Source organism: Myripristis murdjan, chromosome 7, assembly GCF_902150065.1.
Source record: "Myripristis murdjan chromosome 7, fMyrMur1.1, whole genome shotgun sequence".
NCBI lineage: Eukaryota > Metazoa > Chordata > Actinopteri > Holocentriformes > Holocentridae > Myripristis > Myripristis murdjan.
Window position 1 is genome coordinate 18022698 of NC_043986.1, and position 24013 is coordinate 18046710.

Genomic DNA, 24013 nt, shown 5'->3' on the forward strand with positions numbered 1-24013 from the left:
TCTTACACCAGTGTTGCCACTATTACATGATATGAGCAATAGACTGGGATCTGTGAGAAGTTACCTGTATATTTTGACGATGCAGACAAAGTAATGCTGTATTATGTCTCCACAAAAGGCCTATTCTCAAAGATTTTTTTTTTTTTTTTTTTTTTAAGTAACTCAACATTTGGGACTATTTCATGTAGAAAGAGTCTAGAAAATGATGAAGAAAATGATGAAGAGAATTATACTGTATCTTGTATGCATTTCACTTTAATCAGTATCAGTTGGAAATTTAATTGCACAACAGGCTTTAGGAGTAACTGCGGCCAGTCCTTGTTTAGATGCACCTGGCTGTAGTTTTACTGTTGACAGAGGAATGTCTCCCTGTTGGTATTCTAGGCTACAAGGTCTGCTGGGTCTTGGGTGCTGGGTTCAACAGTTTTGTTTACCTAATGGCTCTGCCTCCCCAGAACAAGTAGTCCATTGATCCTTTTTGGAGAAACAGATGAACACAGAGACAGAAGATGGCTTTTACCAATCGGAAGAGGACCTGGATGAAGATGAGGCAACACAATATATAATCGAACAGAGTCTGATTCAATATAGAAAACTCAAAGGATTAAATCCCAGGTTATTTTCAAACTTCCAATGGTAAAATGCACCGTTTTTACATTCTGTATTTCTTCTTTGTCATGTGACTGCATCTTGTTCTATGCAATGTGTTTCTGTAGTGATCTGAAAGCCAGTGAGGACCCTGATGAGATTTTCAAAGCAATCAAGGAGGGTGAGCTCAAGGTATCAGCTGGGAAAGGTCGCTCTCTCCCGGCTGATTCAGACTGTCATCAGTTTTGCCAGGAACTACATTATTATTCTGACGCCCTTTCTCCATGTATTATTTCCTGCCTGTATAGGTGATGAGGGTGCACTGAACAGACTGGTAGTGCAACCGGGGACTCTGTCCAGAGTCGATGAACGTGGATGGATCCCTTTACATGAGGCCGCAGTACACGGGAATAAAAAGATACTAGAGATAATCTTCTCAGGTAGTCAAGTTATTAAAGTTATAACTGTAATATATGGCATTTTTATTACACACCATTCAGTATTATTACAGTTTGAACTTACATGCTGTTTGGTTCTCGGCTCCAGCATCATCCTTGGGTGCAGGCCAGTGTCGCACTTTAAAGGGTGAGACGCCACTGTTCTTAGCTGTGGTTCATGGCCTCAGAGAGAACGTTACGTTCCTTTTACAGAACGGTTGTAACCCAGATCTGCAAAACGATGAGCAGGACTCTCCATTAGTGGCAGGTAAAGTATTTGAGACTTGATCTGATTGCAAAATGCACTGTGATTTACTGATATCTGATAATATTTGGCTATTATTTGTCCTCATCTTTTCTCTCTTATTGCCATCTTAATAGCTATTCTAAATGATCACTATGACTTGGCCACCCTCCTGCTTCGCTACAACGCCAAAGTAGACCAAACAGGACCACTGGACCGAACAGCTCTACATGAATCAGCTTTTTTAGGCCTGGAGAACTTTGTCTATCTGCTCTTAGAGTCTGGTGCCAACCCAAATGCATGCGACATCAAAAAGAAAACCCCACTGGCTTTGGCTGCACAGAATGGACACTTGAATGTGGTGGAAGTCCTGTTACAGAAAGGTAGATCTTTGAAGGTGACATTTTTCTAGTTATATTCACAAACACAAATAAATAGCCTTTGAAATGTCTGCATGCATGGACATATCTGTGTTATTCTCATAGGAGCCAATGTGTCATATGAATCGGAGTACGGCACTATCATGTTTGAGGCAGCAGCATCAGGAAACCCTGACATAATCTCTTTGTTGCTGGACCATGGAGCAGATCCCAACTGGCCTCTGTACAGCGGGCATCTGCCCATTCACCGTGTAGCATACCATGGACACATACTGTAAGGAATTTCTGTTACAACATGTAGTTTCCTATTCTCCTGCATTAACCTCTAGCACATTGCTAAATAATGTTCCCTCTTTGATAGGGCGTTGGAGCTCCTCATCCCGGTGACAAAACTGGAGGCTGTGAAGGAAAGTGGAATGAGTCCCCTCCACTCTGCAGCTGCTGGTGGCCATGCACAATGTCTGGAGTTGCTGCTGCAAGCAGGCTATGACCCTAACTTTATGCTGCACCCAAAAGTGCGCCGCAATTATGATGATGATCGCAGGTCCGCCCTCTTCTTTGCTGTGTCCAACAATGACCTTCAGTGCACCCGTTTGCTGTTGGAGGCTGGGGCAATGGTGAACCAGGATCCGATCAACTGTTTGCAGGTGGCTCTAAGACATGGCAACTATGAACTGATCAACACTTTGTTGAAGTCCGGAGCAAATGTCAACTACTACTCCCGTGTCAATACCACTCACTTCCCCTCAGCCCTGCAGTATGCCTTGAAGGATGAGGTCATGCTGAGAATGGTCCTTAACTATGGCTACGATGTGCGGCGTTGCTTTGACTGTCCCTATGGTGATAGTTGCCATGACTACGCCCCTTGGACGACCTCAGTCATCAAGGACATGGTGGTGAGACAAGCCTTGTCTGAGAGAAAAAATGGTACAAAGAGTAAAATGTAACAAAAATAGCGGGGAAATACTTGATGTACCAAAGGCTTCAAGCTTTTTCTTTCAGTGCTGCGTGTGTCTTTGTGTGTGTATCTAGTATCCCTCTTTCTCTCTCTGCTCTCTCTCTGCTCTCTGTCTCTCTCTAGTTCTGTGAGGTGATCACAGTTTACTGGCTGAAGCATTTATCTGGCCAAGTGGTACGCATCATGTTGGACTACACAGACCACGTCTCCTTCTGCACTAAATTGAGGGACACCTTGAAGGAGCAGAAACAGTGGCCAGAGATCTGCCACATTCAAAGTGAGAGAACTGCACACAATCCATCTCTACTTAGAAGGTTTGTACCTGTTTGCAAAATGCGTGTTTCTTGATTTTACCTCAATGATTGGCTTTCAGGGAACGCGCGGAGCCTGAAGCACCTGTGCCGATTGCGACTACGAGAGCATCTCAGCCATCTGCGTCTAAGAGCCCCAATGTTTATCGGCTTCCTTCCACTTCCACCCAGACTGAAAGATTATCTGCGCTACAAGGAGTATGATGTCTACAGCAGGGGTAGTATGGTTAGCCCATAGCAAAACCATGTTACAGCACCCCAGCTGTCACAACACTGGAAATTATGTCAAATTTTCCAAGTACATTATTACATGTAAAATTAATAGCAGCTTTTTATAAGCATTTTGAACATTATGCTTCAGATTAGATGTGTTCTCTTATGCATTTGTGGGCAACACTAGCTGAAGGCTTGTAGCTGCCCACTGGTTTGAATGAGAAATGTTTATAATAGGCACACAGATAAAAAGGGAACGCTTGTCCTTAATGCTCCCCTGATATGATTGACTGGGTGACGTTCTAAGCCAAAAAAAAAAATAATAAACACATATTTGGGTGTTTATCAAACATTTTTGTCAAGCATATCATCCCAGTGGTGTACGCCTGTCTCAAATCCTGTCTCACTCACCGGACAGTATTCCTGTACAGAAATAATATATTTGATCATCATCATTGTTAATTATTATACAGTGGTGTATTGGTTTTCCTTTGAGCTGAGCCAATCTAATAGCTTATCTAAAGTCACTGAAAGACAATGTACGGTAAAATCAAAATATAAAATGACTTCTGAAATCCACAAGATCCGTGCCAATGGTTACATAAAATTTGGCTTTTATGTAATTTCGCTTGTAGTTCAGTTTTGTGCTGTCTCCTAATCAGTTTTTGCACACTTGAATATCCAGTCGCCTTGATGAAGTTAAGTTGATTAAGTTTCGCCACAGCAGGACAAGCTGTCACTCAGTTACAGCCGGAGATGACACTGGCCATTTATCCAAGTTAGTTGGTTATTTTTGCCAGTGGCACTGAGTTTATAGGCCCTTGGTGTAGGCTTGTCTCAGATGCTGCATTGTCCTTGGTGTTGATATGTAAAATATTAGAGGGGTAGTGAGTTTTGTTTAGCCTGTATGAAAAAATAAGATATTTAAAGTTATATTAGTCATATTTGATTTGAATAGTTCAACAGGGACAGACAGTTTTGTATTTTCAATACCGGCATCTAAAGAACATTGTTATTAATATGAAAGCTGAAGTTTCATATTATAGTGCCTACATGTGCAGGCCTACATGTGAAGTGCAAATGTTGTGACTTTATATATCCGTAAATATTGAAGCAACTGGTCCACTTTTTTTAATTTCTTGTCACTGGGGTACTCTATTTCAAGAAGCAGGATTCTCTGCCACAAAAAAATTGCAACAGCTAGATCATAAGACAACTGATTGGCATGGCTACAGTACAAAATGTCAACAATATCCAAGATTAACTGACATAGCAATCATACATCAAGACTTTTAGTTATTCACAGTTACCTGATTCCTTGGGGAAACCCACCTCTGGAAGAAATGGTTCTGGGAAAACTTCTGCTACTGTGCCATCTCCTGGCGGCAGGGGCGTTCACAATCATTGGGTACTGCCAACAACCATGTGATGCAATACGCATAACAATATTGAAGGCATGATATGATAACAACACTGAGCGATGTCAGCCACTTGAGGAAAAAATAAAGTTTATGCTTCTCTTTAATGTCGTGATGACTTTTGATTAAGGTTGCCTCTAAGGGTGCACAATGTATATTTTTACTATTTCCTAGTCCAGTACAATCATTAAAGTATCTGCACTTCCAGAAGACAATATGAAGATAACATACACCCTTAGAGAAAATAATGTATTTATGCAATTCGCCCCTCATTTAGTTGAACTCTTGTGCAATGTGTTAAATGTCAACAGACTCGCTGAGCACATTTTCTGTAAAGCCCTACTTCACGGTCTCATATTTACACGCACGCATGCACACAACTCCCCGCCTGCCCTGTCCTCGCGGAGGAGGCGAGGAGACAGGAGAGGAGACGAGGGGCCTGTCTCATTTCTCAGGTGTACATCCTCGATTCCTCTCCTCGCCTCCTCTCCTCTCGCCTTGGCCCCGCCCACGGGAGACGCGCGCTGAGGAGGGGAGGCAACAGGCACTCAACAGACTGAGGCATCCTCGCTCACTCCGGCCACATTTTAATGCTTTAATCACTTCAGATGAATTTCACATCTGTAAGTTATTAGTGTCATTTCTTCTACCAAATCATGCTGTCATCCATACAAGTCTTACAGAAGTACAGTAAATTATCCACTATCCCAACTGCAATTATTTTATTCTCATTCCACTTTGTTGTGAAGCACAGCAGGTTTTTATAAGAGCTGTGTCAATGAACATGATGATGATGAGGATGTAGGTCTGTCTGAAAGCCTTCAGCCCCCTGACCTGATGTATTTAAGAAGTAGTCTATAGTGGGTAAATAGTTGCACATTATCACAATGGCATGGACGCAGAAAATGTGGCGCCAGTTTGAGTAAAAATTAACTGCGTGAATCAGGAGCGTCTGACTCAGTTTCCTTCTGGTTATTATTATTATTATTATTATTATTGTTATTGTTATTGTTATTATTATTATTATTTTCCATGTTGTGATCAAAATACACAGCAAAAGTTGAAACTCATTCAGAGTCTTAATAAATTTGGGAAAATGTAAATATCTGAACACCAGAGTTTGTCATTCTTAGCCAGCTTCCTAGCAGGCTCACGTTCAGGCTCAGATTATTTCAGATTATGTAATGAACTTGAACCTGAAGGTGAATTTGAAGGTTTTCATGTGCAGGTGGGTGGGGACTCCTCCACTGCCGCGGCTCAGATGTGGCCCAGAAATTACAGACCTGGGGAAAAAAAAAAAAAAAAAAAAAAAAAAACCTACACTCAGAGGCTGTTGAAACGAATGTCAAGATAATCTTTGTTTTGATTTTTATTTATGCTTCATCCTTGCAGGTCAGTTTGCATTTGGCCCATCAGCTGACAGCAGGATATATATTTGTTGAAAACTGACGAGAAATAAATGGGAATTATATGGAGAAAATTCAGGAGAAAATTAAAAACTGAATGACAGCGCTCACGTTTATTAAATGATCCCAGGTAAAGTAGGCAGAGGTTGCAGCCTACGTCATTCACTCATGAAAAAAAAAAAACAACAACAACTTGAAAGCCTTCCGCAAAGGAAACACCTGAGCCTCCTCTCTCCTCCAGGTGCAGGTTAGGAACGGAGATGTGCTTAACGATGGCGCGCTGAGGTTGATTTCCAGGTCAGGCAGGAGAGAGAAGACGGGGAGGTGCAAAACACTGAAATGATAAAAGCCCGAAGAGGCGCAGAATAGAGAAATTAAAAGAGGACACACTCAGAGCTCTGGCATTTTTCTGCTGTGCACCGCTTTATTACGCCCCCCTCTCGCCGGAGCGCTGAAATAAAGTTCCACTCTGCTACATTAGAGTGCCCGCTTCCTCCAAACCAAAGAAACCCAGGCCTTGATATAATTTAATATTCAGTGGGGTTAATTTATTGGCTAGATTAATTGACAGGATCTCGTTTTGGTGCACATGAGCACGGAAAATGTTGGCAATGTGCTGTAAATAAGGTCCATTTGGTCTAATCACATGACGGTCTCATTAGTTGGAGACTGCAATGAGGCAACGAGATGCCAGACGTCTAATATTATAGTTTTGAGACAAAATGAGCCAAATTTGGCAGAAAATGATGTCATCCCCACACACCTGAAGGTTTTAGCTTGCATTTCCCCTCGGTATCTAAATATGGTGATTCAGGTAATTGTAAGAATTAACAATAAGAATGTATTTGCACATCTCTCTCTCTCTCTCTCTCTCTCTCTCTCTCTCTCTCTCTCTCTCTCACTCACTCACTCACTCACTCTCTCTCCCACACACGCACATCACATCCATCACATTACATCAAATTTCTAAGTCAATTCGCGCAATACACCTGTCAGCCGCTAGGTGGCGCGGATTTTCTTGTATGTAAACAGTGACGCCAGCGTTTTGCAGTGGTGGAGAAGAACGTGTACGTCATTTTCACAATGGCGGAGGTTGGGTGAGGAGGAGAGTGTGTCTGTGAAGCGGCTCCGTATCTACAGAGCTCTACATTGCCCGCAAGACGTGCACGGTGCCCGAAAATGGCCCTAAACCCCAACGCGGAGGAGAAAAAGGACAGAGAATGTACCGAGACAGGCGATCTCCGCTCGGAGGGGGGCGAATCCGTGAAGAATTCGCCGTCAGCCGCCACCTCGGCCACAGCCAACCAAAATGGCGATCAGACTGGATGTGGAGACAGTGTAATGCCCGAACAAGAAGCCCATGATCGGCGGAGGAGCGTGCAGACAGACGCCCGGAGCTCCAGCAGCTCGCCCTTGCCAGGCCAGAGACCGAGCGAAGAGTTGCCACGAAAAAATTTCCAAATCCCAAGGAAAATTAGAGAACGGAAAGGTGGTGGTGCCCTTTCGCTACTATTTTGAAGAGAGCCTGTCCTGTCTTTCATAATTCTGCTGCTGCATGTTGCTAGCTCGCTAGCTAGCTGGCCTTGCTAGCTTTACAATGTTAGCGGGATGTGCACTGTGATTTGTGATTGCGAGTACATGGATACCCTTGATTGATCTGCCAGCAGGAGGGTCCGTGCTTTTAGTGGCGGTGGTTTGGTAACGTAGAGTGGTTAAGGCATCCAAGATACAGACGAGCAGCAGGCAGCTACTGTGCTGCTCAGGCGCCTGAGAGAGGCTCCCCAGGACTGCACACTGAAAGACCACCTTGTTTGGTTCCGACATGGTTCATGTGAGCCCTGTCGGACCTAGTGGTGATGGTGATGTCGTGAGCACGGTTCAGCGCTGACCTGACATCATGTGGGTGACCCACTGACCATAGTATAGTGCATGAAATAGTTCACCACACCCACCTCCCAAAAAAGTCCTATCAGTGCTGTGAAATGGAGCTGACAGCTGTTATGGAAAAATCTGTAGTGATGAAGAACTCACAGACAAGAGACTGTCCTCCTCCTCCTTGTATACAGCTGAAGACAAAGGTTTTGTGTAACACATAGATTGTCAATGGTTATTCCTCCATATATTAGTCAGTAATGTTATTATCACATCATGTGGTTGCAAGGTTTGCCTCACTGCTCATAACTAATAATTACCTAACAGTAGCCAGTGTTGCTCTCTGCAGCAGCAGGTAGGCCATACAGGCACTCCTTTTGTTATCTTAGGGAACATCTGCTAGGTCGCAGAGAGTTCAAGTAGACCAGAAAGGTCAGCTTCTCCTTGGGTTATTGTTAGTAGACTTTGGTTTTTGCCCCCCACTCATCTGGACAAACAGACTAACTTATGCAGCATGGAGATGTATAAGACTGCAGAGTGTAGAAATTCATAGGATTACTTAAGACACAATGAGGTTTTCGAATCCTGACAAGCATCATGTGTTTATTTTATTCCTGTAAGATAATGAGTACACATTAGACACGTGAGAAAATGCTGCTTATGTTATTGGACATGAGAATATGGCAGTATCATGTTCTCATGACTGTTCTCATTCGCATATTCTCAAGCATAACAAAATGATGAATAGAACAATAAGGCTGTAATCTTCCTCCACAGGAGTTGCCTCACCAGTGCAGCTAGCCACATGGTGTCATTAGTAGCTCAGTGCATCATTTTAGTTAAATTGAGCTGCATTCAGCCCATGCTCCCTTTGCAGCCTTCTGTCATGCTCCATTATATTTAAATGGGGTGAAAGTAACTGAAACCGAAGTGGCAGGTGAGCAGTGGTTGGTGTGAGACCTTTGTCTGGGGCAAAAGTAATTTGTATATATTCAAATATGAGTGGAACAGTGGGGCTTCTCAGAGTAGTTCTGTTTGCAGTGTTTGGTAAACTTTTTCCTCAGCAGGTTGCATGTTTTGATGTGTAAAATGCTTAATAGCCCAAGTTGGAAAGTTTTACACAGGCTGCTGCCAAGCTGTTTTAGCCTAGTGAACCCAGTGTCAGGACAAACCTGGCTGTGTGTGCAGCGCTGTGGGCCCTGTCCAGAGTATTGACTCAAGCAAGAGAGGCTTACTACTTGCTGGCCCACCGTTTGATGGCAGTGGTACTCCACGCAGGTAGTCTGTAGACAGCTTCTCGCGATTTCCCTCTTTTTCATCTGTTTGCACTGAAATGATCCACCACATCCAAACACAGACTGATTCCAGACTAGTCACCCGTAGACAGTGGTTTGTTGATCCAGTTGACTTTGGTTATTCTTTATCACTGTTTTTCCAGTCCAAATACTGACACCCCTTCTTTCCCAAAGAACAAGTTCTGGTAAGCCAGTCTGATTAGCTCGGTTCAGTAGATGAGAAAATAAGTTCCCTGTAGAGTGCTACTGCCTCATTGCAAGCCCACTGGGCTATTCTAACCTACATGAAGAATGCATGCCTGCAAGCACTCAGTCCCATATCACTAGCCCCTGTGCCCAATGCTCCATCTATGAGGAGATCATATGATTGCAAAATCAGCATAGACTCCATGCATAGAAACACTTGTTTCCCCTTTTACATAAGGGGAAGAAGCATACACACTAAACTTTAAGACTTTTCACTATATCTGCCCTGAAAATAGGCACTGAAGTGGCTAACTTGGTATGTGTGAAAGTTTGAAGTATGAAACACCTCATTGGCACACTGGTGTGTCACCAGCCTCCTGTTGTTGCTATGAAAAGAATCACAAGATGAGCTGGTGTAATGATCCCAATGATCAGCTTAATAAGAAGACTGTCTCCTGTTTGTTGAAATAAACCTATTGCTGCTTTTTGCACAGACCCTCTTCTACACACCGATGTGCACACACAGGCACACTCTGCTCATGCCACATGCTAATCCTCTGATTCCCCTCTGTGTGCAGGCCTGTACCAGTTTCTACCCCCTGACAGCCGGGAGTTCGAGGACCTTGTGAAGATTCTCTCCTCATTTTACCTCGACGCGTCATCACGAGGAACCTTCACCTACTGCAAAGCCAGGCTCATTCACAATGAACTGCTAGAGAAGGAGGTTTGGAATTGTCTTCCTGCATTTGAGACTGAACATCAGCATTTAAGTCGCTCCCTTTTTCTAAAAACTGCCTCTTTTGCCAGTTATCACACAACAGTAGCAGTTCTTGTTATTTAAATACAAAGTCCCTCTAGTCTTCACAGCCAAGATCTGAAAACAATTAGATGGTGCTAGAATCCCAAAAATGCACTTAAAGCTCATGCAACAGGGGAAGGCACGTTTGTTGACAGTAGGCTCTAGTAAATGTTTGACGTGTAAGAATTTTCTCCTCCAAGTTGCTTATTCTGTCAGAGCCTTGTTTTATACTTGTGTTTTAAGTGCCAGAGATTGTGTGGCACAGACTGCTATATCTTCTTTACTCTCTACTCCTTGTCTGCCAGTTTATCGAGAAGCGGAGAGAGATGAAGCAGGAGGGGCGGACAGAACAAGAGCTGGCTGAGTCTTACTGCTTCCTTTATCCAGACAAATCCAAGGTTTGCCTTTCTGCGGAGTTTCACTCGTAGGCAAAAGATGATGGACTAGTCAAAGACTGAGATGTGTTATTTATGTGGTTGTGAACTTTGTATGTTGCTTTGTACGTCTAGTTGCAGTGGATCTGTGAGAAGGGTCTGTCGGTCGGCCACTCTAGGATTACTACATTAGGAAATCCAGCAACGGGTAAGTCGGTGTGTTGCTCATGTGTTGCATATTTATGATAGTGTGTTTTTGTATTATGTTACTCATGATAGTTCTCTGAAGGTTGGCTGTGTAACCAGTTCTATTTTTTTAGACGGGTTTTGCTTTGAAATTTAACATCGAGGGCATCTTTGTCACTGATCCATGTGTGAGGATGTTTGATAAAGTGTTACTGTAATTTAGGAGTTACGATGAGCCGCTTCTTGGTACCACTGCTGTCTTTAACCTCTGCCAAGTTACTTTACAGTTTGACCTGCTTAAGTTACAAGGGAAGATATCTAATACATGGCATAGCAACAGCTGAGAATGGCTCTGGTATATTTGACAATACGTAACTTCAGTGTTGGCTCTCAGCTGATTGGTGTCATGTCAGTGCCTACACAAGATATTACATCTTCGTTTCAAAGTGTTTCTCAAAATGTCAACAAGCCTCAGCAAGTAATTAACAGTGATTGTGTTTCTTTCTCTAATGCATATTTATGGACTGTGATTATAATGTTTCTCCTTTAACTCAATTCTTTTGTCATTGTAGGTGTTTATCTCTCTAAATTTTCTGATTTGCTACAAATTAACCCGTTTGAAGTGGGTTCCTTTGGAGACATGATCGTTTTTAAAGTTATGAGGGTATGGAATACCGCTACACTTTATATCATAATAGTACCTATATGTTTATGCTGATGCTGCCAATTCTTGTGGAACCTCCGGCCAATCGGTATATTTTGTCTCCCAGGGACACTTAAAGCACATCTATGAAAATATGCCTAAGAATGCCATGGAACCTACACCCAAGTTTGACTGTCATGTGTCCAAAAGTGCCAATCGGGTCACGTCGTTGCTTTCATACAGAGCTTTTGAGCTCACACAGGTGATCATCGGTTTCCTACGATTCAGCAATTGTACAATTGTTTCTGTTTTATCAAAGGAAAGCTTTAAGTTTTGAGCCTGTTGGGCCGTATTTCTATGTTTTAATTTGTCTGTCTCTTTGCCTTGTAGCAATACTTTTTTGAGTTTGCGTTTGATGAGATCAAGGCTCGGCCCAGGCATGTGCGTCCGTACGCTGTCGTGTCCTTTCAGTACAAAGGCAAGGAGGCTGCATCAGCTCCTATGACTGCACACAGGTGTGTTTTCTTGCAAAGACATTGACTGCGTTGACATGCACTGAATATTCAGATTTTTGACCTTATTCTGAAAAAGACAAAATTCCAACTAAGCTTTTTACATGGCTAATGAAATTGAATATTCCACTAATATTCCTGTTTACATGCAGCTGTGCATGCTTTGACTTGTTCCACCGTGTGAACACAGCCTCCCACCTTCAACCACCTTATTGAAAAGATCGGTGTTGCAATATTTGTGCTTATCCATAAATCAGTTGACACCTAAGTCTTTCATATGGAGGTGTGTTTTTCTCCTTCCAACCAGAAACGTGGGCTTTTCTTTTGTGAATGCATCTCTCTCCTTGTAAACTGTTGACTAGTTGGGTTGTTTACAACACACAGAGCTGACTGTAAACAGGCAGTCGTGTGCCGCACATAGCAGTAAAAACTGAAGCTGAGATGCATAGCCTGAGCGCTGCATACATGACCAAAGAATACACCTAAAGCCAGAATAATATTGCCATAGCCCACGTCTTAATTAAAAAATGCTACATTCGGAAAACAGCCTTATAAGGAATATCCAAACTGAAATGCTGTTTACATGACCCGTATCAAATTCGGAATATTGTCATATCGGGAATAATAGTGGAAAATTAGTGTGCATGTAAACGTGCTGACTGAAAGCCAATGTGTACTTTCATGTGTGTCAGGAGATATGCACAACATAACATACATAACATCTCCGCTATGTTGCCAGGTTGCTTTTTAAACAGGCTTTTTACCCTCCTCCCATTAACAGGTTCAACACTATTTCTCCTGAAGGAAGTAGAGGTAAAGCATTTTCACAAAATCTTCATTTATAACATTTATTATGTGATAAGTAGGCACTTATCCTCCTGAACTATTCTCATGTCTCTGTGTAAACAGTGTTGCATGTAATGCATGATTTTAAAACCTGCAGTGAGTCTGCAGTGGTCATTTTTATCTGAAGCACTGATTGATCAGCGATTGGTGTGTAACCAGTTACAGGAGGATGAATGTGGGTGCTGCAGCCCCAAATAGTCAGAATTGCATATTAAACTGATCAGCGCTAGATGTCTGAAGACAAATACATCTCAAAATATACCTTTCCAACCACAAGTCTGATGTTGAAAAGTTTCTTTGCATCATGTTTGATCTTTGACCTGTGGTGTTGATGGTGTGAAGGGAAGAGCTGCTACACGGTGTGGAGTGGTCCACTGGTGAACAAGGACCAGGAGTTGTTCCAGGTCTGCTTACGATCCTCCACGCGTCCATACCTGCCTTTCAAACTGTGAGTAAACCTTCGCCCTCACACCTGTGCCTTTTAATCTCTAGAAACTTCATCAGCGTTATTGAGGTCGTCTTTTTTTTTTTGTTTGTTTTTCTTCCATGCTGATTTTTAACAGTGCATATATCTTGTGAGTGCAACTAGAAAATAGTCAATGCAAGTTGTTGTCATGTGTGCACAGCGATGATGTTTATGTGTGAATGTCTGTCTGATGTGTTTGTGCTCCCTGGCAGGCCAGAGAAGCTGGAGGTGAGTCAGGGCATGCAGCTGGACCAGGTCAAGAGGAAGATTCCCTCGATACTCTTTTCTTGGGACACCTACAGCATCTCACGGGAAGGTCAGTCAGTTTCACTTTCTTTTACACCTCACCTTAAACATCACTTCAGAAGTGTCGAACCCACGTTTTGCATTCTGGGACCGTCTCCATACACATGAAACCTGCCTGGTGATGAAACTTTAATTTAAATTTATTTAATAGATATTTATTTGCCTTATGTTTGACATCCCCTCCTCAAGTGCACACTTAAAAAATTACCAGCTTTTGGCTAGTGGCGTATTTTAATTTCTCACCATTTTTGCTGATATCCATTTGCTCTGAATGTAGTGGTTTTGCTGCCTGATCCAACATGCTCTTCTCTGTCCCCAGTGACGAAAGGTGGGATGTCCTGCAGCCTGTTTGAGGTGGTTGATGGAAAAGGCAAGCCGACCAGTGGCAGCCTGGCAGCCCTGGTCCACAAACTGGAGAGGGACAGGATGGTGAGTCACTCTGTTACACTGTCAACTATCAGGACACCCACAGTGGCGAAATTAGATGGAGGAAAAGTGCTAAAATGTCATATACGAGACATTCTCATGCATGAGATCCCCCAAAAAGATGCAGATAAGACCTGGGACTCTCAGCACATTTCTTGCCACGGTTCTTATCATCTTACGATTTTCAGATTTTATTTAATGGTGAATTGCCTGTGCTGGTGAAGACAGTGAAAGCTGTAATTACAAGACACTCTTTTATGCATTTTGCTATTCTGCCATTGTGATTTTGCCCACTCGTATTCAATGACTTAATGGAGAGGCTATTACTCCTTTCACTGGGAACCTGCCTGACACGTTGGACCCACAGGGTTATCTAGGTCCTATTTTTCAAGCCATTGTCGTACATTGCCTTCTTCCTTTAGATGACTGAGAGCTTCCACCATTGTTTTAATCACTAAAGAAGCCATAATCGGATAGTAAAAGTCCTTAAGTCTACTGAGGCTGGCTTTTTAGTGCTGTCTGTGTAGTTTATGAGACATGTTCGAAATGTTAAAGACCTCATGAAATGGACTCTTACTTTCTTGATTTTTTTTTTTTTTTGGCAGTTCTGTTGAAACAGGATGTTTGGATGGGACATGTACAGGGAAGGATCATTCACAAGTGCAAACCTATATGATATCTGTTTGGCAGAGAAACACAATTTTGTTTGAAGGGACAGGTGGACGAGAGAGGATGTTCAAAGATTTGTGAAGGTTTTATTGGCTGAAATTGAAATGTACACCCACTAGTGCAGATGTCACTATTTAAGATACTCTGTTTTACATGAAGTAGAAGTCATGTGAGGTCATTTCATGGGGGCTTTGGGTGGGGCATATTGTCATGTGACTGTGGAGTGAGTGTTTGTAACTGAACTGTGTCTGCCCCGATTCAGGTGCTGGTGAAGCCCTTGTATGACAGGGGCTTTCTTTTCTTGCTGTCCTCTGCTCAGATGCTTGATCCCAAAGGTGCCAAAAAATGTTTTCTCTTCATATTCTTTTGTGTGAATTGAATACCTGTTTTGTTGTTGTTGCAGGGTTAAGCATTGAAAGGCTTACTGTTCTGCTTTTTTTTTTTTTTTTCTTTTCCTAGAACGACGGGGGCGGTTTGAGAAGAGCCTTCAGGCGCTGTTTATCTTTCAGGAGTCAAGGATGGTTGTCAAGTATTGTAAGTATTAATATCTATCCATCTCTCCTGATACATTCTAAACTTTTGGCCCATGTGTAGCATGGGGGAAATATACCTGCTCTCAATTAGATTTTTAACAGTGATGTCTGTGTTCTCTGCCTCAGCATCCAGACCATATGAGCCAGAGTCGCTGTCGGTGGAGCCCCAGCCTGCCATCCTGTCCTCCTTGGAGCCCTTTGTCCCAGCTCTGCACTATGCCCTGCTCAAGCTGCGCCCCAACCCAGGCAAGGACCTGAGCTCGGGTGTGGAGCGCCAGGCTCACGATTACCTAACTCGTATGGAGAGTGCCACAGTCCGGCCCTTCATTTTGCCTGAGTACAAACAGAACCTGGACGAGCGGAGCAACCTTCACCCAGCGCCCAGACCCAAATATAACATGGAAAACCTGTTGCGCACCTATGTCCACAGCCCCACTACCTACATCTTATCTCTAACCAAGGCAAAAGACATGATTGAAAGAATACAGAACCCAGTGCCGCCTCCAGCACCGGCCCCAGTGGAATACAGCCCCGTTTCTGACTGGGGAGGGTCAGACAGGGGCTCGGACAGGGCAGAGAGAGCCCCAGAAAGACAACCCCAGGAGAGGCAACCTGCAGAAAGGGCACCCCAAGAGAGGCTGCCCTCAGAAGGCAGCAGGCGGAGGCAAGGGGTGTCACATTCAAATGGGGCCCAGCCACAGCACAAGTCCCAGGTTGAGCCCCAGCCTCAGTCCCAGAGGTTGCGGCTGTCGCAGAACGAGTATGATAAAGACAAGATGAAGCAGCTGCTGAAGCTGATCCAACTCCACAAGAAAGCACTAGTAAAGGATCCTGGGAAAGACAGGGGGGATGCAGGGGAGGATGGGACGTGGGACACTCACAGTCTGAAGAGGAAGCTAGAGGGAGAGGACAGGGGAGGCATGAACAAACACCAACGCACAGAACCGCTGAGCAACGGAGAACCCAGCAGAGGTGAGGAGGGCCTCAGTCTTTCCGATGGTTTGTGTGTGTGTATGTGTGTGTCATGCTGGTGAAGCGTGGGATGAATGATATAATTTAAGGATTTACAAAAGTTTGTTTTTTTGAAAATGTACTACCTCCTACCTTCAGGGTCATTCCCTTAGAAAGACTATTTAAGTTCAAATCACAATGAAATTAATCATCAGTAATTATGTTGCAAATAAATGGCTATATGGAACTAAGCAGCTGGATATTACATGTTATCAAAATGATTCAATTTATTTTTTGGCACAGATCTTTTGAACACTTTCTGTAATCAAGATGGATGCATTTAATTATTTTGCTAGTCCAACTGCAAGTAGCTCTCCAAACTCCAGTGTGCCAGTACTATAATTGTTGACACAATTGGCTTCCAACTGGAACTAGGGACAGGGAAGAAAAACTTTGTGCTCAGCATTTAAAGCAGTGTCTGTTCCATTTTTAATTCCACTTTGCCTTAATAATGTTTGTAACTCATTAAACCTGACACCTTTCTAGCTCAAACCGACAGAATAAATGCCCTGTACAACATCTGACTGAAAGTTCTTCAAGTATAGTTATCCTTACACTGTTCTCCATGTGATGTATACTGTCTTTATTAAAAGGTTAGGGTTACACAAAGCTTTGGGTATTCCAATTTGAGTGACAATTTAGTACATGCCATTAACCGTGTGTATATGTGTGTGTGTGTGTGTGTGTGTGTGTGTGTGTGTGCGTGTGCGTGTGCGTGTGCGTGTGCGTGTGCGTGTGCGTGTGCGTGTGCGTGTGCGTGTGCGTGTGCGTGTGCGTGTGCGTGTGTGTGTGTGTGTGTGTGTGTGTGTGTGTGTGTGTGCGTGTGCGTGTGTCCCGCTAGCAGCCCAAATAGACGAAAGTGGAGATGATGGTGGACAGAACTACAATCTGACAGCAGTGATGGAGAGTATGGGTATCTATGACACTGACCTCAGGGCTCGTGGCAATACTCATAGCTCCTCGGTCAGCGAGACTCAGCGCCTTCTTAAGATCCTCTTGGCCACCCTCAACAAAGCCATGGCCCAGAGCTCCATGTCCGAACAGTCCAATCACGGTGAGTCGTCGGCGGGGTCAGGGAGGAGGGAGCCCAGCATCCCTGACCCAGACCTCAGGAAACAGGAAGAGCTGGCATCACAGACTAATTATACTGAGGTGAGCTGTGTTTCAGTGCACAACAGTTGATGCCTAGGTATTTTTTCCAGGATATTTAATATCTTGCAATAAACACATTTTTTAGAATGATTAGAAAATTCTGACGCAGTTTCCTTTCCTTTTTCCATATAGGAGGACATGGACTGCAGTCCTGGTAGCCCGTTCACCCCAGGCTCCCCAGTGGAGCAAGCTCACACCTCAGATAACCCAGCCTGGGTTATTCCCACGCATGAAGGTACTACAAAGTAGCTGCCACACACAGATTTTAATAGGCATGTCACTTAGATCTGGTACACAGGGTATGATTGTAACTAGTTGCCTGTCAAATCAGTTTTGAAGTCAATATTAAAGATTATGTTTGGATCAAAAGAGGATAAGTGCTTCCTAAACTGCCTCTGCTTTCCTCCAGAAAAAGCCCAGCCTTTTCCTGAGCCAGAGGCAGTACCAGATGGCCATGCGGAACTGAAGTCGCCACCACCACCAGTGGTGGAGGTGAAAAAGCCAGCCGCGCCACCCACCTTAACCATGGTGGAAGAGCCACCCCCCAGGCCCTCCATCAGCCTGGACACTATACTCAACCAGGAGATTCACAGCCTCTCCTCTGACATCAAAAGCATTATGCAGAGTCACCACATCTACTATAGCTCCCAGCTGCCCCCACGCTTGCCCCCACGCCACTCCTGGCTACCCAACAGTTCTTTCTCAGACTTTGTTGTACCCTACGTCACTTCTGTCCCCGTCCAGGGGCATGTTAAAGCACTGTGTGAGAAGATGAGCAAGTTGATCCCACCTCCTGCCCCCAAGGTCTCTCCCCCACCTCCCCAAGCAGCTACATCTAATCTTACACCACCGCCTGCAATCACCCCAACTCCCAAATCCAAAGCAGAGCCCTCACAGTCCAAGAGCGGCGCGGTTTCTCATAGTCGTAAAATGGGAACTGTGAAAGACAAAGCTTCCACTAAGACAAAAACAGAGGCTTCCTCCACAGAGCAGGGAGGAGAGATATATTCTCCCTCTCAGGTCACCACGGACTCCCCCGAGTCAAACTCCACCCAGAATCCCAGCCCAAATCCGGGCTCTGCTCCCGCCCCCGGGTCCAACCTGCTGGCCAACAGCCTGATTGGCCAGTTGAAGCCTGAAGTGTTCAGCAGCCTGGTGGAGATCTTCAAGGACGTCACCAAGAACACAGTGAAGTTCTACATCTACTCTGGGGATGAAGGAGATGAGCGCACAGTCTGTAAGGAGATCAAGGTACAAATCCTCATGTGGGTTTGCTCAGTGTGGAAATATACCGTATATGAAAGAATATCCACATTTTACCTCACAGAAATCTTTGAAAAGTTTGGGAAAGTATCACTGATAGATAGACTCTGATAGATTCTGCTATCATTATTATTATCATTATTATTAATTTTATCATTATTATCATTAGTAGTAGTAGTAGTATTGTTATTACTATTATTATTTTTATTCTTAGGCCAGGTCACTAATTATGATCTGCAGTCTCCAACTAAAAGTAGTAATAAGTCCTGGTTCACTGGCACACAGCTCTGCCATTATTGGTTATAGGCTCATCTATGCTCCTTTTACATACGAAAACAAATCTGTGTCTATTCTCTACGTAAAGGGAGCATAAATGAGCCCCACCGACCAGTTTTTCAAATCCTGCGAAAACATACTTTTGGAAAATACATTGATTTGGAAATGGAAAATGGGTAAGGACCCTGCCAATATTAGACCTCACGGGGGCTTTTGCAGAGCAATCCCCATTTCTAACATTGTCACTGTTTTTTTATGATCTTCTGTTACGGTCCGTATTGGCAAGAAAGAGCCAGCGATGATGACCCATCTTATTTTCTCAATATGCTCTTTGCAAATTACAGTCACAGCTCCTGCACTGCTATTGTTTTATGGGAGCGAGACAGCCCTCCGCTGCTGTCTGCAGCAATAAAATACACAGCCATACTCAAGTGAAAAGTAAAAGTGTATATAGTAGGAATGTGATAGACGACCCTCTCTCTCTTCCTCAATTTATGTTCCATGTCGGTGTGCAGCTCTTTTGCGTTTGTGTTCCATCTATCTGTACCTTACAACTGTCTCTCCTTTCTGTCACCAAGGAGTACTTGATAAGCCTGGGCAACAGCGAGTGCAACCCACAGACCTTTCTAGAAAACAGCAGCAGTTTAGATAAACTCCTCATCATCATCCAAAATGAGGACATCGCTGCACACGTCCACAAGGTACCATCACCTCCCATCATCCTTCAACATGGTCACTGTTGCACCGCCAGTCTGCAGCTCAGATGACTTATCACCAGCTGAGGCATGCAGATTTTACCCCCAGAGATCAGAAACAGAAATAATGGGATCCTAATTTAATTTTTCCACCTGCTGCGTTTCTTTCTTTTTTTTTTTTTTTTAGTTCAAAAGAAATCCCAGTGCCCCATTTGTGAAAATCCTTTGTCTTCCCTCTGCAGATCCCAGCCCTGGTGTCACTGAAGAAATTGTCCTCAGTGAGCTTTGCTGGTGTCGACACTCTGGATGATGTCAAGAATCATACCTACAATGAGTTGTTTGTGTCTGGTGGCTTCATGGTGTCTGATGAGTTTGTCCTCAACCCTGACCTTATCACGCAGGGTAAGTGCTACTCATCCTTATATTACTGGTGCAAGGACATGGAGGTGTCAGTTAGACATAAATCCTAACAGAGATTGCGTTTTGTCCAGATCGGTTACAGGGGCTGCTGAAGTTCCTAGAGGAGCAGAGCACCCCCGAACACCCCTGGCAGTGGAAGGTGCACTGCAAGTCCCAGAAGAAGCTGAAAGAGCTGGGCAGGTCAGTGTCTTACTTATGCCTGGAATGATAATGATGACACTGCAGCAGTCAGTATGAACCATAACATCACCCAGAGCTGCAGGGAGCAAGAATTAGACTTTATTGATTTGTATCTACGGTCATCTCTCAGGTTGAACACCAATGCCATGGGCTTGCTGAACCTTCTGACAGCCTATCAAAAGAAGCATCTGGTGGAGTTCCTACCTTATCACGAGTGTGACACCCAATCACGTCAGGCCCCAGATCTGGACTGCTTGATTAAGCTCCAAGCTCAGCACACCCAGCAGCGGCACCTGATCTTCCTCACAGGTATAAATTCATTAGCCCAGTATTTATTATCATTATCACAATTATCAGGTAAATGATTTTTCCATCAATGATTAACCAGCAAAACTTTGGTCATCAAACCAAGTTCTGTGTGTCACTAAAAATGGGTGTTCATGTGATATGTTCTCCTTAGTGCTTCCAAGTTGAATGAATAATTTACAACCATTTGACTTTTCACATTTTAGGCATTATAAGCTTAAGTGTTGTTGAGAGCCCTGTCCTTGACTCATTACTTTGCATTTTCATACTTGCTCTTGCAGAGAGGCCATTTGAGATGTTCCTGCAGTATTCTAGAAATGGAATAGTCATAGCAAGTATTGATGATATCATGAGCGGTTTTCACAGCCTGATTGGTTCCATCAATCAAAACGAGCTTCCAACGCCCCCCTCTACTGGTGAGTAGTGTCAGGCTCAATGTTAGAACTCGCTTGCTATAGAATAATAGCTTTACTAAACTGGCTTTTGGTCTATAAGATTAACTTGGTTGTTTGCCTACTAAAGATGGTTCCTTTACCCAGCAAAGAGCTTTCTCAGGCTCTTGATTCTGTAGATGTAACTTCAAGACATATGTTCACTCCTTATCTCTGTGTCCTCTTCTCCCGCTCTCCCAGTAGTGCATGATGAGTGTGTGGAGGAGGAAGACATGTCGTTAGACTCTGATGACGGTGAGCCACCAGCCATATCAGAGTCCTCAGAGCAGAACCAGGAAGCTACTGTGGAGAATCCCCCCCAGCCTCCACCACCGGAGACGGAGGAGTTCCGTCCCCCACTCCCCGACCAACAGGCCACGCCTGAGAGCACTCCCAACCTATCTGACTACACCGCTCTCAAAACAGCCATCTCTCAGTTCAAAGCCACCAACCAGCTAGTCTCAGGCTCCTCAGACGTTGGGAGCATGTCACCCGGAGGCTTTTCTGTGAACCCCCACCAGAGCTTCCTGTGTCCCTCGGCCTCATGGGCGTCCTATACTGGCTCTTCTGGCTACATGGCCTCCCCGGCCTATCCTGCCTCGCCCTGCAGCAGCACCCAGGAACAGGAGTACCGGCCCCCAGCCACAGCTTCTGCCACAGTCGCTGGCCCCCCTCTCCTCACTACAGCAGGACCTCTGGCCAATCTGGCCTCCCTCCCCTTGGAGGTCAAACCTCCCCCTCCACCTCACCTCATGATGCTGGGTCACACGTATGGCTCTGACACTGGCGCAGCTGGGACCGTCGGGGCCTTTTCTACAGGCAGTGTTCGTTCACTGCCCAGCACAGCTGTGGAGGCATCTCCACTCTCTACCACCCTCCCCTACACAGACAAAAGTGACACAGCCCAGCCTAGCTATATGACTGGCAAACCTAGTGTTAGTGCGACCCCTGTGCAACAGGCAGACAGGACACTTAGCGGCCCTGGGGAGGGTGTATGGGGGACAGCAGGGACCGGCACTTCTTGTGAGACTGCCAGCTGCCAGGGTGCAGCCACGTCTGGAGCAGCAGCTCACAGTGCGCTTCCCCAGAGTGGGGAGAGGGAGTGGACTGAAACCCTCGGCAGCAGTACCCCTGGTAGTCAGGGGGGTAGGACTCCAGTGAACTGCGCTGACAACCTTGGAGCTTGTGTGGGTGTTCCCATGGCAGCCACCAGGGGGGGCTCAGTGGTCAGACCTAAACTGCCTCAGCCTCCGTTGAGCGGTGGGAGCTATGGGAGTATAGGTGCCATTCCTGGACAGATGGATCATGGGCCTCTACGGGGTGCTGTGGGTCCTCCATTAGGGGGCTACCGAGGGAGAGGAGGCCCAACAGGAGGGCCTTGGCCTAGGCTCGGGCGAGGACACGAACGGGGGGAGGGGACTGGAGGTGGACCCTGTTCTTGGGGTTATCCACTGGGGAGGGGTGGGGGACAGGAGTACTACCCGGACTACACATACTCTCACAATTACTCCCCCTGAATAGACAATCATGGTGATCCATGTGATCATGAATGCCATACTCCAGAGACTATTAGAGCTGGCTGAATGTATATATATTACTTGTCATAAACACATTGATTTAAATCATTAAATAAGAATCCTGGTTTTCTACATGAATAAAAATTGATACAGGCAGTGCCGAGTGTCCTACTGTCGTGTATACTGTATGTACGCTCTTTCCATGTGAGCTGTTTCAGACCCTGTTCAAACCACTATATTTATATTCGCCAAGAAATGTAATGGCCTTCCAGCTTCTCGGATTTGTCATGTAATTTCTGTTTGTCCCAATTTTGAAACGGTTTGTGAACAAGGGGGAAGGCTGATATTTTTTTAAAAGAAAAAAAAAAGAAGTGAATGAAACTTCACTTTTGCTGTTGGTTTTCTTTTTTTTTTTTTTTTTTTTACATATTTGGTTGTTCAAAAAAATTCTATTGAAATAAAACATTTCAAATCTTGTTTGTGTGATGGGTTTGATGACAGTGTCAAGCAAACCATTAAAAGTGTAAACCACAGTTGTGTTACTGTCCTTTCACTCACACTCAAGGCACTTTTTTATATAAGAAATTTAAACTTACTGAAACTTGATGATCGATTTTGGGAAATTTGTTTGTTCCAACTGAAAACCTGATACAGCAGAGTAAAAAAACAAAACTTTTGTCATACAAACATGCTGCTGTCAATTTCAGTACTGGAACACCAAGTAGTGGAGGTGTAATGATTCAATCATTGCATCAATGTATTGATTACAAAGTTTGCTGACTCAGCTGCATTGATCTATGCAAAGAAATAAATGGAATTAATCACTTCAGCCGGAGTCAAATTGAAATCCTTTGAATCATTCATGATTCTTCCAAAAGAAAAAAAAAAAAAAAACATTTTTTTAGAATAAATGTTTAATTCTTTTGTCTGACTTCCAATTTCCAAAAGAAAACAGGTTGTTGTAATTTATTGCATGTGTGTTTATTTAAAGGAATTTTTTTTTAATTAAAACACAAGATTGTGGTTTACAAAGTCAAATCAAATCAAATTATTAAAAAAAAAAAAAAAAAAAAAAAACGCAAATTGTTCTGTCAGTGAATTATGAATCAAACTGAATTGCTGTTAAGTCGGAGTCACACCTCACGAGCAGGAATGTGACAACAAAAACAGACTACATCATTAATACAGTTGCATTAAGAGTGTGTGCAAAATAGATGTCACAGTAGAACTAACACAAAATATACACAAGTATGGAATATGTGCAGCATTAAGATATATCAATATACTGTACTTAATATATAACAAGTGAGAGGAGCAACACTGAAGAACAACAATGGATGAAATTATAGCATAAATAGTAAAAAAGAACTTCCATTTTAACAAACAGAGGGCCTGATGGACAGAGACAAAATTACAGTTGAACACAAAAATACACAAATGCACAGAAGTCAGCCTATAACCTGTGAAAGTATTGTGTGCGTGCACAGGGTGCGGGGGCTCTGCCGTTGCCCTTTTGTCTCATCCCTTTTCTGACTGAAACAGCTTCTGAAAGGGCATAGCTAACATTGATCACCTGAGGAGCTGCTAAGAGGGGCTTAGAGTCAGTCTGACATCACACTGCAGTGTTTCTGTTACATGGTGGCCATGCGATCCCAGTGCATATGCCTTACCTCTCACCTGCAGCTTACACTGAG

General features: G+C 44.0%; 2 protein-coding genes across 5 annotated transcripts; both read left to right on the plus strand.

Annotated features, from left to right (window-relative positions):
• The first annotated feature begins 481 nt into the window (after positions 1-481).
• asb14b (ankyrin repeat and SOCS box containing 14b) lies at positions 482-3279 on the plus strand. The gene is made up of 9 exons (XM_030056058.1): positions 482-615; positions 717-769; positions 897-1028; positions 1135-1293; positions 1407-1652; positions 1755-1923; positions 2011-2545; positions 2731-2884; positions 2981-3279. Exons 1-9 carry the CDS (start codon positions 491-493, stop codon positions 3154-3156), a joined length of 1749 nt encoding a protein of 582 aa, XP_029911918.1. The 5' UTR covers positions 482-490; the 3' UTR covers positions 3157-3279.
• Positions 3280-7046: 3767 nt separating this feature from the next.
• On the plus strand, positions 7047-22852 carry tasorb (transcription activation suppressor b). 4 transcript variants are annotated; one of them, XM_030055471.1, is made up of 23 exons: positions 7047-7444; positions 9887-10032; positions 10413-10505; positions 10617-10689; positions 11240-11331; positions 11438-11572; positions 11701-11825; positions 12604-12635; positions 13011-13116; positions 13347-13450; positions 13760-13869; positions 14798-14870; positions 14995-15069; positions 15189-16040; positions 16921-17231; positions 17364-17466; positions 17641-18482; positions 19349-19471; positions 19708-19867; positions 19957-20065; positions 20196-20374; positions 20653-20787; positions 21004-22852. In XM_030055471.1, exons 1-23 carry the CDS (start codon positions 7135-7137, stop codon positions 22317-22319), a joined length of 5604 nt encoding a protein of 1867 aa, XP_029911331.1. In that variant the 5' UTR covers positions 7047-7134; the 3' UTR covers positions 22320-22852. The 4 variants fall into 4 exon arrangements, with proteins under 4 accessions (XP_029911331.1, XP_029911333.1, XP_029911332.1 ...); XM_030055473.1 differs by having other exon boundaries at positions 21007-22852; XM_030055472.1 differs by having other exon boundaries at positions 16924-17231.
• The last annotated feature ends 1161 nt before the right edge of the window (positions 22853-24013 follow it).

What these genes read in the sequence shown, in the direction of transcription:
- asb14b (XM_030056058.1), top strand. Translation starts at nt 491, where the DNA reads ATGAACACAGAGACAGAAGATGGCTTTTACCAATCGGAAGAGGACCTG. An exon ending in ACTAGAGATAATCTTCTCAG is followed by an intron (nt 1,029 to 1,134) that starts GTAGTCAAGTTA and finishes TCTCGGCTCCAG; the next exon opens with CATCATCCTTGGGTGCAGGC. An exon ending in GCATACCATGGACACATACT is followed by an intron (nt 1,924 to 2,010) that starts GTAAGGAATTTC and finishes CCTCTTTGATAG; the next exon opens with GGCGTTGGAGCTCCTCATCC.
- tasorb (XM_030055471.1), top strand. Translation starts at nt 7,135, where the DNA reads ATGGCCCTAAACCCCAACGCGGAGGAGAAAAAGGACAGAGAATGTACC. An exon ending in CAGTCTGTAAGGAGATCAAG is followed by an intron (nt 18,483 to 19,348) that starts GTACAAATCCTC and finishes TCTGTCACCAAG; the next exon opens with GAGTACTTGATAAGCCTGGG. An exon ending in CCCTGACCTTATCACGCAGG is followed by an intron (nt 19,868 to 19,956) that starts GTAAGTGCTACT and finishes CGTTTTGTCCAG; the next exon opens with ATCGGTTACAGGGGCTGCTG.